The following is a 16,566-nucleotide window of genomic DNA, read 5'->3' on the forward strand; positions in this document are numbered from 1 at the left end:
AAGTTGGCTGATAAGTTTAAAAAATGTCAACCCTCAAATCAAATTTATTTAAGTCACTTAACTTTGTTGGATCTCAATTTCCAATATTACTGGGTGGTAGAATTTTCTTTTGGGATAAAATCACTGGAATTATCCTATCCACTGACCAACAAGTCTTTCCATAGTTTCAACTTTGCAACACTATTTTAAGTAATATTCACACCTAGAGACACTCAACAGCACGTAACAGAAATAGACTGGTCTAGTTGTGTTTCATTTTTATTTTATACATTTCCACAAGTCACAATACACAAGTTTCCAAAAGGAACGAGAGCCAGTTGTTTCCTTGTTTAGAGATTATTCAGTCCCCCAATCGAGTTAAATTTAAAACCTTTGTTCATCAACACAGTGATCAAGATACTTTGTATAAAGAGGAAATGCAATAAAATTAGGGAAGAAAATAGTTTATGACTCTGATACAAAAAAAAAATCCACTCTCCTTCACCTGCTTTATCCCATCCCCTTTCTCTCTTGCAGTTTTCATAAATTCTTGGAGAGGCTTGTTTGTTTGCTTGCTTTTGTTCTGGAATAGGTTATTCCTTCCTTGCTACCTTCTTTGGATTCTACCTACCAGCTGGCAGCCTTGTAATGACATGACTAAAAGGGGGTGAGACAGTAGGATCAGAAAACATGAAAGAGCCCTGTATAGATATCATTGCAATGTCTGATACAGATGTACTCTTTCAGAATGAAGTTGTTGAAAAAAAGCCTGAGAATTTTAGATGGCCATAAAATTTTATTCACAGACAATCAAATTCAACATATCTTTTTTGAGGGGCCCAATATCTTTCTGTGTCCCTCTTTTCTTAAAGAGGAGAGAAAAAGAGACAAAGACAACGAGAATAGCAAAAAAATAAATAAATAAATAAAGACTTTGCTTGGTTATGGCCTTATCTTCATTCATGTATTATTCAAATTCTCAATTTCTCCTTGTTCCTTGCATTCTTACTTGAGCTTTAAGATTGCCTTCTTTAACTTGAATTTGGACTTGCATTAATCTCATGATCAAAATTCAGTTCCACATTCCAGGAACTGTACAACATGAGGCAATGTTGTGGAGCTGTATTATTAACAGAGACTCTCTTTCCTAGGAAATTACCCAGAGCTGCATTGATGAGTTCTATGAGCAACATGATTCAATGTTAGCTCTGGTAAATAAGTGAGCATCTGCTTGTGGACTAAGGCAAACCAGGCAGAGGGATAATGAGAAATATGTTAGACTCAACTTCCTTTCTATGTGATTTTGAGCTTAGACTCCATAAGAATCTGAAATTGTTGATTATAGTGCCTGTGTAATATATGTGGGTGAGTGTATGGATGGCATAAACAAAATTGATGGAGTAGGCAAGAAGGTAGGGGAGGTAAAGTTCTTTTCTATTCCCACTCTTCTGATGTCTTTAATTGCTTTAACCTTCTTACCATCTCCTCCAGCATCCCCAAAGTATTGAACCGTAGACATTGGTGATGCAGTTGTAATTTCTCTTTTTCCCCTTTCAGGCTTTGCATCAATGACTACCTTTTCAAATGTTATGATTTATATCAAAGTATAAAGAGTAGAGGATTGAATTAATGGCTAGGAGTAGAAATGAGTGGCATTGGAAAATATCTAGATAGAGTCGCTATATGATGAGAGAATCAATTCAAGTTTTGTGGATCCTGTGAAATGTTTTTTCTGGACATTTGGTGAAATATTTAGTGGAACTGAAATAATTGTAATCTTATACTTTTATCACTTTACATGGGAGTTCAGGGTCACTAAATTCTAATATCAGTTACTTTATTAACTATCTGTCAGACCTTTGAGCAATGTCTTCATCTCTCTGAGCCTTTAATTACTAGCCCATAAAATGAGAGATGGACTAGATGATTTCTGAAATATCTTCTAGTTCTAAAATTCTAGGCACTAAAAACTTTGTTACCATCATTATCTCCTCCTCTAAAATTCTATTCTAATGTTTCATCATCACATATAGGAGGTTTGTTTTCAGAAAAATGTTTCTGGTTATGAAAACTCATAAAGATAGTCTATTAAGGCATAGAAGGGCAGCAAATCTGTGTTAGAGAGAGGATTGCTCACATAAGTAAAATCATACATTCTTGCAGTATAAGTAAAAAATCATCATGGAATTCTAAACCTTTCTAAAATCATAGAATTTTTAATTTGATAGCTGTGAAAGGGATCTTCTCCTCTAGTCCAACAAAAATTATAGCATCTCTTTGAATGGTCATTTAGCCCCTTTTTGTAATTGCAAAGGAACTCAGTGTCTCACAAAAGGCAGACAATTCTGTGGTCAGAAAGTTATAATTTCTAGAAATATTGTGTTTGCTTTCTTGGCAAAATGCATTGGATAGGGGAAATAGTGGCGTGAATAAAAGCACAAGCTTCAGAGCTTTAGGAGTAGCAAGAAAAGAAAGAAAACCATCCCTGTGGCTTTCCACATTTGTGGCATTAAGGAAGGGGAAAAAAAAACTAATTGCTTCAGCAATTTGAGATGGATCAGGATATGAATAACTAACCAAAAGGACTAATGGAGAATCTAAAACCTGTGAAGGTGATGAGTTTTAGTATATGAGCTAGCTGAAGATTCAATAAATCAAATTAAAATTTTAATCATCTCTTGCCCTGCACTCTTGTTTAGTGTCTTGTATATGGCTTTCTCATTCCATCTTTGATGACACATATTCTTGTTCAGAGAGTAAGTAACCTTGATCCACAAGAAGTAATTCTACCATCTTGCTCAGCTTTAACCAGTTATTCATGGAATCTTGGGCAAGTAATATCCTAATGCAAAAAAATTTATTAACCACAAATAGAGAAGTAGTTCATCTCATAATAACACTCAGCCAATGTCTAAAAAATTCCTGAGAATCGTTAAGTAGATGGTTACAGTGCTATACATGCTCTCTAGAACTAAGAATGTGGATCATTATAGAAGATATTTCAGACTTGTAAGAGGTATGAAATGTGGCTTAGTGGTTAGAAGGTTGGCTTTGAAGTCAGGAAGTCCTGTCTTTGATCCATGTTTCTGACATATTTGGAGATATGCTCCTAAATAAATAACTTAACCCCCCATTGCTCTATGCTAGAGGTATCACATATAGAACATTGGAGACAAGTCCAGTGTGACCTGGACCAGATAAAAATATAATTGGGGAATATTTGACAAAATTAATTTAAGAACACTAGAACACAGATAATGTCAATGTGTTAACATTATAAGTCATCACACAACATACATAAATCCTTAGGTACCATTTGGTAGCCCAATTTCTATGTGTTTGATGTCACTTCTAAAGGCAACTCTACAGAACTAGAAAATGCAGAGAAGATGCTGTCCTACATTGGTAAATAGCATTTAGAACCCTGAAGCAATGAAATCATAGGTCCAGTACCTATCCTTTATCCTTTTATATTCAGAGAAAACAAAATGTGGATTGAACCAATGCATTGATGGGAATATCTCCTTTTATGGTATGTTTCTGTTGCTCAGATTTTATTTGGATTGAATTGTTGTTGACTGATGCTGGCATATGTTACAATGCGTTTTCCATTTCACATTTACATTTTTTGGCCCCAAATTCCTTTCAGGTTGAATTTTTTCTACCACTTCATGTATATTTACATATTAAGTTTAAATTTAAGACTGAAAATAAAGCGAGGAATTTCCATCATTGAAAGAGAGCAATGCACATGTATCTCTGGCTTTGCAAAGACATGTATGAGTGGACATCCCATAATACAATGTAAGCAGCAGTATTTAGTTCATTCTTGGGCCATTTTTTACAAAGTACAATGAGCAATTTTCAGGATCCTTTCCTTTTCTCCTGGGTTTCAGGACATCCTTCTTATAATATGGAAGATTTAAAAGGTTAAAGCTAAATGGTCTCCATGAATGATGTGTGTACATACAAAAAAGTGGAGAACAATTTCAAAAAGGCACTAACCCCTTTCCATATGCTAAAGATAATTGAAGTCAAAATATGGCCTTTTAAATTCCTATTTTGAGATGAATTATTCTATAAACAACATAAAATTGATAAGAAACATCAACATCAAATCAACTTGGTGTCGTTTTGGTTTAATCATTAAGAGATGAGAGTTCAAGTTCTAACTCTCCAACTAGCTAATGACTTTAGATGATTCACCAAATGTAAGTGTACCTCATTTTCCTTATCTTGATTAGAAGTTGTTTGGATTGGATTACCTTTAAAGTCCATCAGGCTCTTACAAAATATATTAAGATGAAGAGTTGAAATAAAATTTCTTGTTCCCTGTCCCCAGTCAATTTTCTCTAAAGAAAAAGATAATACCTTCTCCATTAACTGAATTTTTAAATGTGTGGAGAACTGGATTGTCTCTTAGGGAAACAAAGACAATCTGATCACACAAGAATTGCTTTTAAAGAACTCAGGTATCTGAGAGTTGGAATTTATCCTCAGAGGTCATCAAACCTATGCCTGAAGAGGAATTCCCTATACATTATTCCTGACAATCAAATCATCAAATATCTACTGTTTTTGGAACTCCTTTCCTTGATTATGAAAAATATGGCTCTACAATCCTCTTTCCAGTGAGGATAATATCAGATACAGGCCATTCTTTCTTTTTAAAATAACAGGTTGATGAGTGAAAACTTTAAAATTTATATTTGTAAAACTACTTATGTTTCAGCCACCAAGAAAGCAGGGCATTCTTGCCTTACCATCAGGAATAGGGAGGTAGGGAGGTAGGGAGGTAGGGAGGTAGGTAGGTAGGTAGGTAGGTAGGTAGGTAGGTAGGTAGGTGGATAGATAGATAGACAGACAGACAGACAGACAGACAGACAGACAAAGAGATAGCAGACATCTACTTGACCTGCAATGTTAAGTAATCCCTGGGACTAGCAGTTCATATGAAGCTGGAAAGTCTTTAAAAGATTAATTAAAATATCTTGCTTATCTAATGAACAATCTTCCTAAGAGTATAGTATCTCATAAACAAGGAGTTGGGCAGTGGATAGTTCATTTATTGACCATAGTAATATATGAAATAGACATTAAAAATAGTTTTCAATCCTATGAAACCCAGTTTCTTATGTAGTGAATCAAGGCAGAAGGGGAATAATGCATTCAGCAAAACAGCTGTTAGTATTCTCAATGCTTGATCTTCTTCCAGTGGTGGAGATGTCAATTCTAGAAGAAATATTTATTCAATTTTAGTCTATTTTTAAAAATACATTTAGGAAATTTAAGAAACCTTCCAACTTCCAATGGATTTCAGGGCTTCCTTCCCATAATATGATAAACATAATGAAATAAAAGAGCCAATGGAACACTTCCAACATAAGTGGGCTCTATCTGGAGAAGTTATAGAATAACATTAGAGATGGATGAAAATCACACAGCATAAGTGGATGTGTATAAATCATAATTTCTACCACTGGAGAGAATGCTTGCACTAAAGAGATCACAGATCTCTCAGAGGTTCAAAAATAATAATAACACATTTGCAGTTTGTGTGAATGCTTGGTGAAGGAGGTAATTATTCAAGTTTTAAGGTATGATAGGATGATTTTTATAATATAAGTAGAATTCACACTCATTTTCTTTGACATTTCTAATGAATATCCTCCTCCTCCTCCTCCTCTTTCCTATTCCTTATTCTCTTGCTATTTCTCTGTTTACCATTCTATTTTCTTCTGTATTATTCCTTTCTCTTCATGTTCTGATTGTGGTTATCTACTAACATTTGCTCCTTAGTTTCTCTTTCTTTCTGCCCCACCCCTCCCCACCCCTCTCTCTCTCTTTCTCTCTCTTTCTCTTTCTCTCTCTCTCTCTCTCTCTCTCTCTCTCTCTCTCTCTCACACACACACACACACACACACACACACATACACACATGCACACGTGCACAGACACAGAATGAGAGGGAACTAGAATCATAGGGACCTAAGCTTAAATCCTTAGACAAGCATCTTTGACTCATTATTTTCTCCATCTTCTTAAGATTTGTCCATGAATACTGCTGGGGTTTCCATTTTTTTCAATGAAATATATCTTATATCCATTTTTTCCTCTCCATTTTCAATGCTACTTCCTCAGCCCAGGATTTCATTATCTCTTTGTTTTAGTTCTATATGGTTTCCAGTATGAATAATTTCCCATTCCTGTCTACCTCTCTTGATTTATTTCACAGAAGCATTCAAGAGCTCCCTATTTCATAACTTGTCAGTTCTACTCTTTGTTTAGTATCAAAGACCATAAAGTATTTTAGTTCTATATCACTTATCCAAATCCTTTAAGAAACTGTACAATGACCACTCCTTTCAGTGACTACTACATTCTTTGTGGTTATGTCCTCCTCTTGTCATTTGTAGTATGTATAGCAATCATAGAGAGGTAGTGAGGTGTACTGAATAAAAAGCTACCAAGAAGAGTTGAGTTCAAGTCTCCCCTCAGACATACTAGGGGGAAAAGAGGGTATAGAGAGAGGAGCATTGTGACCTGAAAGACATAGAAGGGTATAGCTTGAAGGATAGTTTCATTGAGGGTGCACTCTTGCTAGAAGGATGGCTGTTGCCTGGGAGAGAAGTATTATGGTGATGACATGATGACAGATGGCACCCAGTTTCAGTTATACTATGCTCCACAGAAGTATTTTGAGGAAAGACATATGATCATCATTAACTGCTGTTGGGAATTATAATGCTACATCTTCAAGAAAACCTTTGTTTGTCCAATGATAATTGTAACAGCGAATCTTTATACGTGTGGTCAAATCTCCCCAACTCTCTCATGGAAAGAGGGACTAGAACTTCTACTTTTTCCTGGTTCACTGGAAGTATCTAGGTATGGTGGTATAATAAATATTAGACATTTGGCAATTACAAGTTGATTAGTTCAGCTTGAGTTGGATTTAATCTGGGGTTAGAGGAGATTCAATTAAATTCAATAAGCATTTAGTAATATCACAGGGATTTCTAAGGGCAGAGTTAGATGTGGTTTTTAATTTAATTAATAATTATAGCTCAAAATATTCATTACATGGTAGCCAATCTTCTTCTTAAAGCAAAGGGGATTATCTTACTTAAGGAGTAAGAAGAATGAGAAGTTGTTTGTTGTTTTGTTGTTGTTAAAGAAACTGTCCTTATTCCCTCTGAGTTTTCTTTGGAAGCTCTGGCTACAATTAAAGATTATTATTGACAAATCAGGTAGTCATCCAGATTAAGCCTTTGTGTGAAATGTAATTGATACTGAAAACAACTGCTTTCATTTAGCTAAAGACAATATGTAGATAAATGACACTTGAACTTGTGCCTGGCACATAGACACTCAACATATCTTTGTTGATTGATAACTGATTGGACATTAAAGTACTGATGTAACTTATAAGGAAAAATATCTCTAGGAAATTGTGTTTATTTTAAATATGCTTTTAAAATATATATTCTGAGCTGGTTAGTAACTTACGTGGTTCAGCAGAGTAACATGCATAAGAGGACTGAGAAAAATCGGATTTTGTAAATGATAGTTTTCATGGGATAATTTAGTCATCTATTTATTGGTAAAGTATACTTTGATAAATGATTGATGAGAGCAGGCAACTAGACTCAGGAGATGGGTGATAGAGAAACTGGTAATGAGGAAAGAAAGATCATGGGATCCTAAAGCTTTGATATCTTTCTGTTTTATTATGGGATAAGATAAGATGTAAGAGAGCTTAACAAGCACATTCTATCTCACCAAGAATATCACAAAGGTCAGTGAGACCTGTCCCTCCCTTAAAGAGTATGAAGAATTTTGGCTGAAATGAAGAGACATGACTCTAAATGTGAAATTGTAAGCAACTATTTGGGATTCTCACAGAAGACAGATCAAACACTGAAGGGAAATCACCTGAAAAGAGGTTTGAAGCAGAGAAAAATTAGTTAGCTAAGGGTGCTCGAGCTGTTCACAACCCCTAAGTACTTCTAAATTCAAGTAGAGATTCAGGGTGATTTGGTTGTGCTCAGGCTTGAGGAAGATGAAGATTGGATTAAACTGCAATACAGAACAATCAGTGCATAGCAAGAAAGGTATCAACTTGTACTTGAGTATTTCTGTTTCCCTATATCTTGCTCTAAATTTTTAATATTCTATTTAAATATAGATGATGCTATATATGGTTCTAGATGATGGCAATAATTAGTTATTTTTATATCTATTTAAAATGCCACAACTGAGTGGAAAAGTATGCAAGTCTGATTCAGCCACACGTATTAGAAGCTTAGCTATTTGGCTTTGAGACCATAACCAAGGCAATGCCATCCACCACTAGTAACATCTTGGCTTGATTATGAACTTTTCATTTATTTTCTAAATTAGTACCAGCTGAAATCCCATATGTCCCCAGATATGGGTATTGCAAGGCTTCTAGTGAATACTGCTACAGAAATGCTGTAGGCAAAGCTAGCCTTTCCAGGTCCAAATAACATGTTAAAGTTCTCATAACACAAGCAGATTTGGCTCAGCACTAAACCTAGTTATCAGGCAAAGTTTTAAAGCAATGATACTTTCAATTTGCTCCAGTGTGGCCAGTTAAGTTAGCAGCTTGAAGGCTGGCTTTTGCTTGAGGCTTTTCATCCATTATGTAGGTAAATACAACTTTCAGTTGGAAATTCTCTGCTTGTTGTATCTATTTCCTGCTTGTCTCCCTACTCACTCAGCTCTGGCCTTTATCATGTCCCCAGAGATGTGAAAAAGCACAGTGTCATTGGGTTCTATTTCTTAAATGTGCAATACTGGAACAAAAAGCTGTAAAAATAACTAACATCACTTCAAGGTTATATAAAGTTGGGTTTGAACAAAAGCAGCCTATTTCTCAATTCTCCATCAGTCCAAGCTAAAAATGGAACTTAGGAGCTGATGAGGGCCACCACAGGAAAGACTCTTAGAAGGAAAAACCACAAAGGGACATCACCAACATATGTAGCTGTCCTATAGACTTGTCTCTGTGTTTCTGGGCGAAAGTCATTTTCATAGTTCTGTCTTTTAAATGAAGCTTTAAATGCATTTCCAGGGAAGTGCAGTTTATTTTGCTCATTCACTTGGTTCATATCCCAACCTAGACAAAGTTGATGCTTAAACAGTGAGTGGTAAGCTCTCGAATCTTAACATTTGATGGATAGAGGATCTGGTACTGTGCCATGCCTATTTGTCCAAACAAACAAATGTTACAAAAGGTTAGAGACAGCATGGTGTAGTCAAGAGATGGCTTTGGAGTCAAGAAAACCTGAATTCAATGTCAGACTCTGATACATACTGTCTGTGCAATTCTGGACAAGTGTTTTAACACCTCAACAATATGCCTCTATCTAAGATTACATATTGCGGAAAAGGTGCCAATTTATAATGGCAGTCACAGTTCCCAATACAGAACTTCTACCAATGAAATGAACCAAAGCATGCTCCTGAAGGTTAATTCTATGATATGCTCATATTAAAACCGGAGCTTTCTTGCATGTATGTTTGGAAATTTTGGGGGGAAAAGAAATCCTGATCTTATACTCCCTCAAATATAAGATAGATAAGTAGGGCCTTTTTTTTGCATAGAGAACAGTTTCTAAAATGCCCCCAGGGCCTCCCTACAGTCAACAGTTCTTCCAGTCTTTATAACAGTAATTTCATTCCTTCTACAATTGGGGTTGTTGTCAATAGCCTGTTGTTACTTGTACCTTTTCCTTACATAGGAGCTATTTGGGTACCTCAATGAAAATTTCAAGGCCCTCGGGATCATAAATGAAGGTTGTCTGATTACCACAGACCTACACACACACACACACACATACATGCACACACACAAACACAACACTTCTATCTCTAGGAACAACTGAACTGTCAAGTGCATCTTTTAAAGCCAGATTAAAATATGGCCTTATGACTGGATTGAATTTTTCACCACAGCCTCTTCATGATAGGTTTACTCATTGAAATGTTTACAATAGAGAAGCACCAGGAATTAAATTCTTCTGGAATCTATTTCTCTAGTTTCTGGAAATAATCTACTACACTCTCCCATTCACCTCTTCCCAGGAGAAATTGAATGGATACTTCATTTTCTGAAGGTTGATTATATAGAAATAGATCATCTTAATCTGCCTTTTTCTCTCTCAATTGAAATAATGTCAGTGATGCAACTAGAAATGATTGGGGTTTATATAACAGTGGACAGAATCCCTAAATAATTTGGGATAACCTCTATTTTATATACTGTATCTAATCTGTACTTAAAATCCTTGATATATATATATCATCATCATCACAATGTGATACAAATAAGCAGAAGATCAGTGCATCACAACTGGACCTATAAATTAAAAATAGAAAGTCAAAAATTTAAGTTCACATGCAGAAACACTAGGAAAACACTTTATTCATGTCCAATGAGAGGGGATGGGATGGAGACTAAGACAGGGTCACTTCTAGGCAGTAGGAAAGACTTTGCACAGCCAGTAGAGGAACTATAAACATTCCATCTTTGCAACTTCTGCAGAAGCAAAGCCAAGAACATTTGTCCCAAAGCCAGAGGTTTTTTCCTGTGCTCCAATCAGCACTAAGATCCTAGTTAATACAAACCCACAGAGAACTGTGCACACAAGAATCACATGAGCTGAGGTGGTAAAGATGGAACAGCCATACTCCACTGATGAAAGCAAAACTGTCATGCACTTTCTTCCTAAGATCTCTCCAATTATAGGTTGTGGGATAGAGAAAGAAGAAAAGAGGATATAAATACTTCTTTTTCCATGGAAAATTAGGTTGTTAATAGTTCCAAAATTGAGCCAAGATAGTTAAAGTGTAACTTTGGTACCTGACATGCAGTGTGGTAGATGTAGTCAATTGTAAAAATACAAACAGAAAAAAAACCCTTGGATATTGCCAAATTATCTAAGTAGAAGAGAAATAAATGGTGCAGAGGCTCTGGATTTTCTCACTGTTGGGACATTGTTTGAAATGAAGTGATTAAAGCCAAACCCTAAAAGCCAGAGGAGGCTCCCTAATACAGTTGTACCCAAGATGGTAGGTTAGAGTAACATTGGTTAGAAGACCAATGATTGCTATTTTACTTAAATGAGTCTTCTTAGAAATTGTCATTTTATCTTTCACTATTTTATGTCAAGCCTTTCCAGAACAGGTCTGTTCTCTGTTCTCAGAAATGTTTGGAAATAAATTCTTCCACAATACTCCATTCCCTATTCCCAGAGTTTCCACTTCTGATTGTCTGCTTTCTTTTTTCTTGTAGCTCTTAGAAGTAGGTGGCTGTATCAACTGTCTGACTGCCTCTGTTCTGTCCATCCTTCAATTTCATTGCACCAGAAGGCAAACATGGCTACACATAGGCAGTACTCAGCTATACAAAAAGCCCAAGCTGAATCATTACTTTCTTGCCATGGGTAGAGACCAGGAACCCCAATCTACCACATTGGATACCTTAGCATGGTACCTCAGAGCCCTGCTCACTGACCACATAATGAAACCCACATGTTTCCATGCCACCTCATAGCTCAGAGATTTAGCAGGACACAATTCTGATACCACTTGACATCATCCATGAGGTACTTCCCAGTTCCCATAAAATGGAAAAAGTAAGAGAGGAACCCATGCAAAAAAAGGGAGAACACTCCCTAGTTACTAAATATTTTAGATGAATTTAGTCATAGGGAACTGAAGCTGAGTTGTGTATTAATGGGCCATCCAGAACTTCTTAAATGTCCTTCCAAAAGCCACATTAGCTTTGAAGCCTGACTATTAAGGGAATAGACATCCTTTTAATTTAAAACCAAGTGATGGATTATAGTAGTAGGTCTGTGTGGATGTAAGGGAACATTCTGCACAGCAGGGGAACAGGGAGCAGTGCCATTTATAGGAACATCCTTTCTGACTTTAAAGTAAATTATACAGGTGAACACAGAAGTTCATGCTACTTGCTGGAAGCAATAAGGATCAAATTTTGTGGACCATGTCTTCCACAAACCTCCATGGATCCTGCCTCATTCCCTGGGGGCCATTGTATTCCGTGGTACATCTCAGTAGCCCTTAGAAACTGGTGGCATGTCCTCAGATAGATATCTTGTATGATAAAGATAGACACATTGATTCCATCAGTTTCTTCTACAGGAGCTGCCGGATTGCCAACGGGCATTGTCGATATTCTCACCAGAGTTCTCTTTTCCTTCTACCTGAGTCAAACTGCAGTCTCTAGGTCTTCATGGGTAAGGATCTTGTAACTCTGACGGCTCTCTAGGTAGGAAGCTAGATCTGGGTCCCCAGCCTGCTGGGCTCTGTCTTGAGGGGTCTTGCCCTGTAGATGGAAAGAAAAAGACATAAGAACAAAAGGGAGAATATCAGATGCACACACAAAGACAGACCATCACTCATAGTGGTTGCTTAGAAAGTGAATGTTAGCATCTTTCTTAGAGAACAAGTACAAGCTAAGGGGGATCACAGAAGCCCAGAAAACAGTTTTCTCTGCTGATTTTAAAGTTCTCTAGAATATTCCTCAGATACTCTATGTTCCTGAAAGGGATTTCTTTAAAAATCAATTCCAAGTTAAGACCATAGCTAATAATTTGGTGCCTCAACCAAAAAAGAATCCCCCTGTTATGATTTGATAACTGCAAAAATGAAGAGAGCATAGTCCCAGAGCAGTCCCAGATGCAGGGGTTGCCTGGGGAAGTTTTTGTTTATTTGTTGTTTTAAATTTATGTTTTTTTTGTTACATTAAAGTTCCCTGATATCTCCTTCCTTCCCTCCCTTCCCCATACTCAAGAAGGTATCATTTGGCAAAAAGATATATGTATATATGATGATGTCTTGCTTGTTTCTATTTATTAGTTCTTTCTCTGAATGTGGGCATACACACAAGTTATTCTCCAAACAATATTTCTCTTGCTGTATATAATGTTCTCTTGGTTCTGTTTGTTTTGCTCTTTAAATTTCATGTAGGTCTTTCCATGATTTTTTTTTTAAATTAAGCTGCTTGAATCTACAGGAAAAGGAGGTAGTTGGCTAGGTCTATTTATTATTCTTTTTTACTTATTTCATATTAATCAAAAGAGAAACATAATAATAGATGAAGACCTCTGGATAGAAATGTTAGATATCAGGTATAATCTCATTATCTATCATTATCTATCTATCTATTAATGACTTACCTGAAATTGGTGGATCAGTGACCTAGCAGAGCTCTGAGGGAAAAGACTGTTTGGCACACAGTAGGAGATTAATGAATGCTACTTGACTTAATGACTTCATATATGGAAAAAAAAAGATTCAGAACACAAGGAGTAAAGCTCTGAGGACATCACCTAAATCAAATAACATTGATGATCTAATCATGTCGGTGGCCAGAGAGAAAAAGAAAGAGAAAGAATAAAAGAATCATAGATCTAAATCTGAATGGGATCTTCGTGGCCACTTAGTCCAACTCTCTCAACTTAAAAATGGAAAAAAGTAAAACCCAAGAAGATTAAGTGAATTGTCTAGAGTTATACAAAGGATGAGTGACAAAGCAGGGATCTGAATCTAGATCATTTGCCTCTTAAGTCATTTTTCATTACATGAAATTGGTACCAAAATGGAAGAGGATGAGGAAGACCCAAGGAAAGCAGCAACAGAAACCATCTCAGACAAGTCCTTAATATTGTTTTATGCCACCCTTGCCCAAGTATTCTTACTTGGAAATGGACTTTTCTCATGTGGTAATCCTTTCAAGTTCTTATCTTTTCCCCTTCAACAAAGTTTAGTTCTTGCAGGCATGCCCCATTCCAAACTTTTATGTTGGGTAATGAGAAACTTAAAGCTGTGCTGACAAAATGGGTCCAAAGTAACTGAATTAGAGGACTCCTTGAATATCATCACTATGGGTATCCTCTATCTACACTTCAATCTATAAAGGAGATTTTTCCCCCTTTTTTGCCTCTATCCTTGGCTCTTCTTTAGTGTTTCTGTCCCACTCAATATGTCCTCAATATAACATACTTCATTTGTCAGATTACAAAATTCCTTTGCTGTGGATACATAGAAATCTCAAGGTATAAATTACATCTCTGTCAAGAAAGCAAAGACACAGACTTATTACCTATACTCATTTCAGTTTTGCTGGATTTCTCTCTCCTTTCCATAAACTAACAGCTATCAGCCCAAAATGTGCTTACTTAGTGTCTTCTTGATGATTCCCATTTGCCTTCTGTTAAATCTTCTCTTCCTGTAATCACCTGAACCCCATCTGAGTGTTTTCCCCTCTCTCTAATTTCCACTTCCATCCTTCAAGTATTTCTGCTTGAACCTGTGTCTTTCTTTTCTGGACATAGAATTCCTAGGTTGGATTTACTGGATTTCTTCTTTTCTGACGATAGCCCAGCCTTAACTAGTTCATCCAATATCTTCATCTCATGTCTACAATATAACTTTTTTTATTGGCTCTTCATCCCTGCCCTTTGGAATTCTCTACTCAAAAGATGTCATTAAGGTCATATTCATATTTCTTTACCTAGACCTTTCAGTAAAAGAGAAGCACATACAAAACACATATTTAGAGAAAAGGACACTACTTCTATATTTTAATATTTTTTTTAGGGTAGGTAGGTGGAACAGTAAATAAAGTACCCAGTCTGGAGTAAGGAAAATTCATATTCCTGAGCTCAAATCTGGTTTCAGACACTTAATAACTATGTGATCCTGGGAAAGTTGCTTAACAATGTTTACCTCAGTTTCCTTGACTGTAAAATGGAATTGAGAAGGAAATGGCAAACAACTCCAATACCTTTGCCAAGAAAATGGGGTCAGAAAGAGTTGAATACAATTGAAAACTGAACAAACCTTTTTTTTAAATGGGACAACAATATATGAGGTATGATTTTATAGTCATGAGACATAAGAAAATCAACATCATTTTATTTTGGGGTAGGCAATGTTCCCTCAAAAGCTTGATAGAATCATAGATTTAGAGCTAGAAGAGTCATCTATCCAGCAAACTCATTTTATAGATGACTGTTTGAAGCCCAAAGAGGTCACATGACTTACCTAAGAATACACAGGTAGTAAACAGCTTAAATAGGCTTTGAACTCAGGTCTTCTGACCTCAGATCCTGTGTTCTTCCCCCTACACCAACTTTGCTGGATCTAGAAAGCTAGTTGGGAATATCTAAATTAGCTTTTAGTCCTACCTCTACCACTGTTATACATGTAACTTTGAAAATTCTGTCTATCTGGCAGAGGGACTTCCGGGTAAACATGGCGGCAGTCTAGATGCAAGACTCTTCCTCTCCTCAGCACCCACCGATATAGACTACATCAAAATACCAAAAAAAAAAAAAAACAAATTTATAAGAACGAAGGGACTCTGCAGCAGTGTGTAGCATTGAAGTTATGTGGGATTGGGGCATTTTCACACCATAAGGGGGTGTAAAAGCTCCCATCAAAATGCGAGCTGATTTACCCTCTCCCATCCCACCTATGAAGCCAGAGTCAGAGCCAGTGTGTGACAGAATCAGCAAGTGAGAGAGGGGCACCTCTAGAGTGTGTAAGGAGCACCTCTAGGTCCTTGACAGCTGACTAAGACTACCAAAAACCTACTCCTGAGAGCAGCTACATCTGAAACCCCAGCAGGCTGAAGAGAACAGATTGTGGGCTCTCACTGGAAGAAAACACAGAGAATGGCAGCAAACAGCAGAAGCTTCAGAGATTCGAGAGCTTGCTTCAGGCCAAATCCTTGCTCCTTAACTCGATACACAGAGAACCAGCCCTTGTCACTCAGATTTCTGACCAAAAAGGGAAGGGAAAGCCTCCACAATGATGGCAAATTGTGCCCAGGAGCTACAACTTCCCTCCACAAAAAAAGAAGAGGGGGTTGACCCGGGAAATTTTTTACAGAGGAAAAACACAGGCTACAAAGGAAATAGAGGAGGAAATTCAAATAAACCCAAAACCTTCCAAAAAATGGAAATTGTCCACAAGCTCCTGAAGAATTTAAATTGGAGCTTATCAAAAAGATGGAAGTCTTCTGGCAAGAAAAGTGGGAAATAGTGCAAAAAGAAAATAACAGTTTAAAGGACAAGATCTCCCAATTGGAGAAACAGCTGGAAGCCACGAAAAGCAGGATAGATCAAACTGAAAAGGAAAACTAATCTTTAAAGACCAGAATTAGGCAACTAGAAACCAATAATCTTACAAAACAGCAAGAATTAATAAAACAAAGTCAAAAGAATGACAAAATAGAAGAAAACATAAAATATCTCACTGACAAGATGACAGATCAGGAAAACAGAGCAAGGAGAGACAATTTGAGAATCATTGGTCTACCTGAAAAGTCAGAAATAAACAGAAATATTGACATCATACTTTAAAAAATTATCCAAGAAAACTGCCCTGATATTCTTGAACAAGGGGGCAAAATAGACATTGAAAGAGTTCATAGAACACCTTCTACACTAAATCCTCAAAAGACAACTCCCAGGAATGTAATTGCCAAATTGCAGAGCTTTCAAGCTAAGGAGAAAATACTACAAG

The 16,566-nt window shown here is 36.6% G+C and overlaps 1 protein-coding gene across 2 annotated transcripts in view; it reads right to left on the bottom strand.

Annotated features, from left to right (window-relative positions):
* Window positions 1-242: 242 nt before the first annotated feature.
* Window positions 243-16,566, bottom strand: part of DGKI (diacylglycerol kinase iota) — a 623,490-nt gene continuing 607,166 nt past the window's right edge. For both annotated transcript variants that reach the window (XM_056799742.1, XM_003342025.4), the window contains one exon: window positions 243-12,358. In XM_056799742.1, the coding sequence (XP_056655720.1) occupies window positions 12,242-12,358 (117 nt within the window). In that variant the 3' untranslated portion in view covers window positions 243-12,241. The remainder of the gene's footprint in view (window positions 12,359-16,566) is intronic.

The sequence above is a fragment of the Monodelphis domestica genome, chromosome 5, assembly GCF_027887165.1.
Source record: "Monodelphis domestica isolate mMonDom1 chromosome 5, mMonDom1.pri, whole genome shotgun sequence".
Lineage (NCBI taxonomy): Eukaryota > Metazoa > Chordata > Mammalia > Didelphimorphia > Didelphidae > Monodelphis > Monodelphis domestica.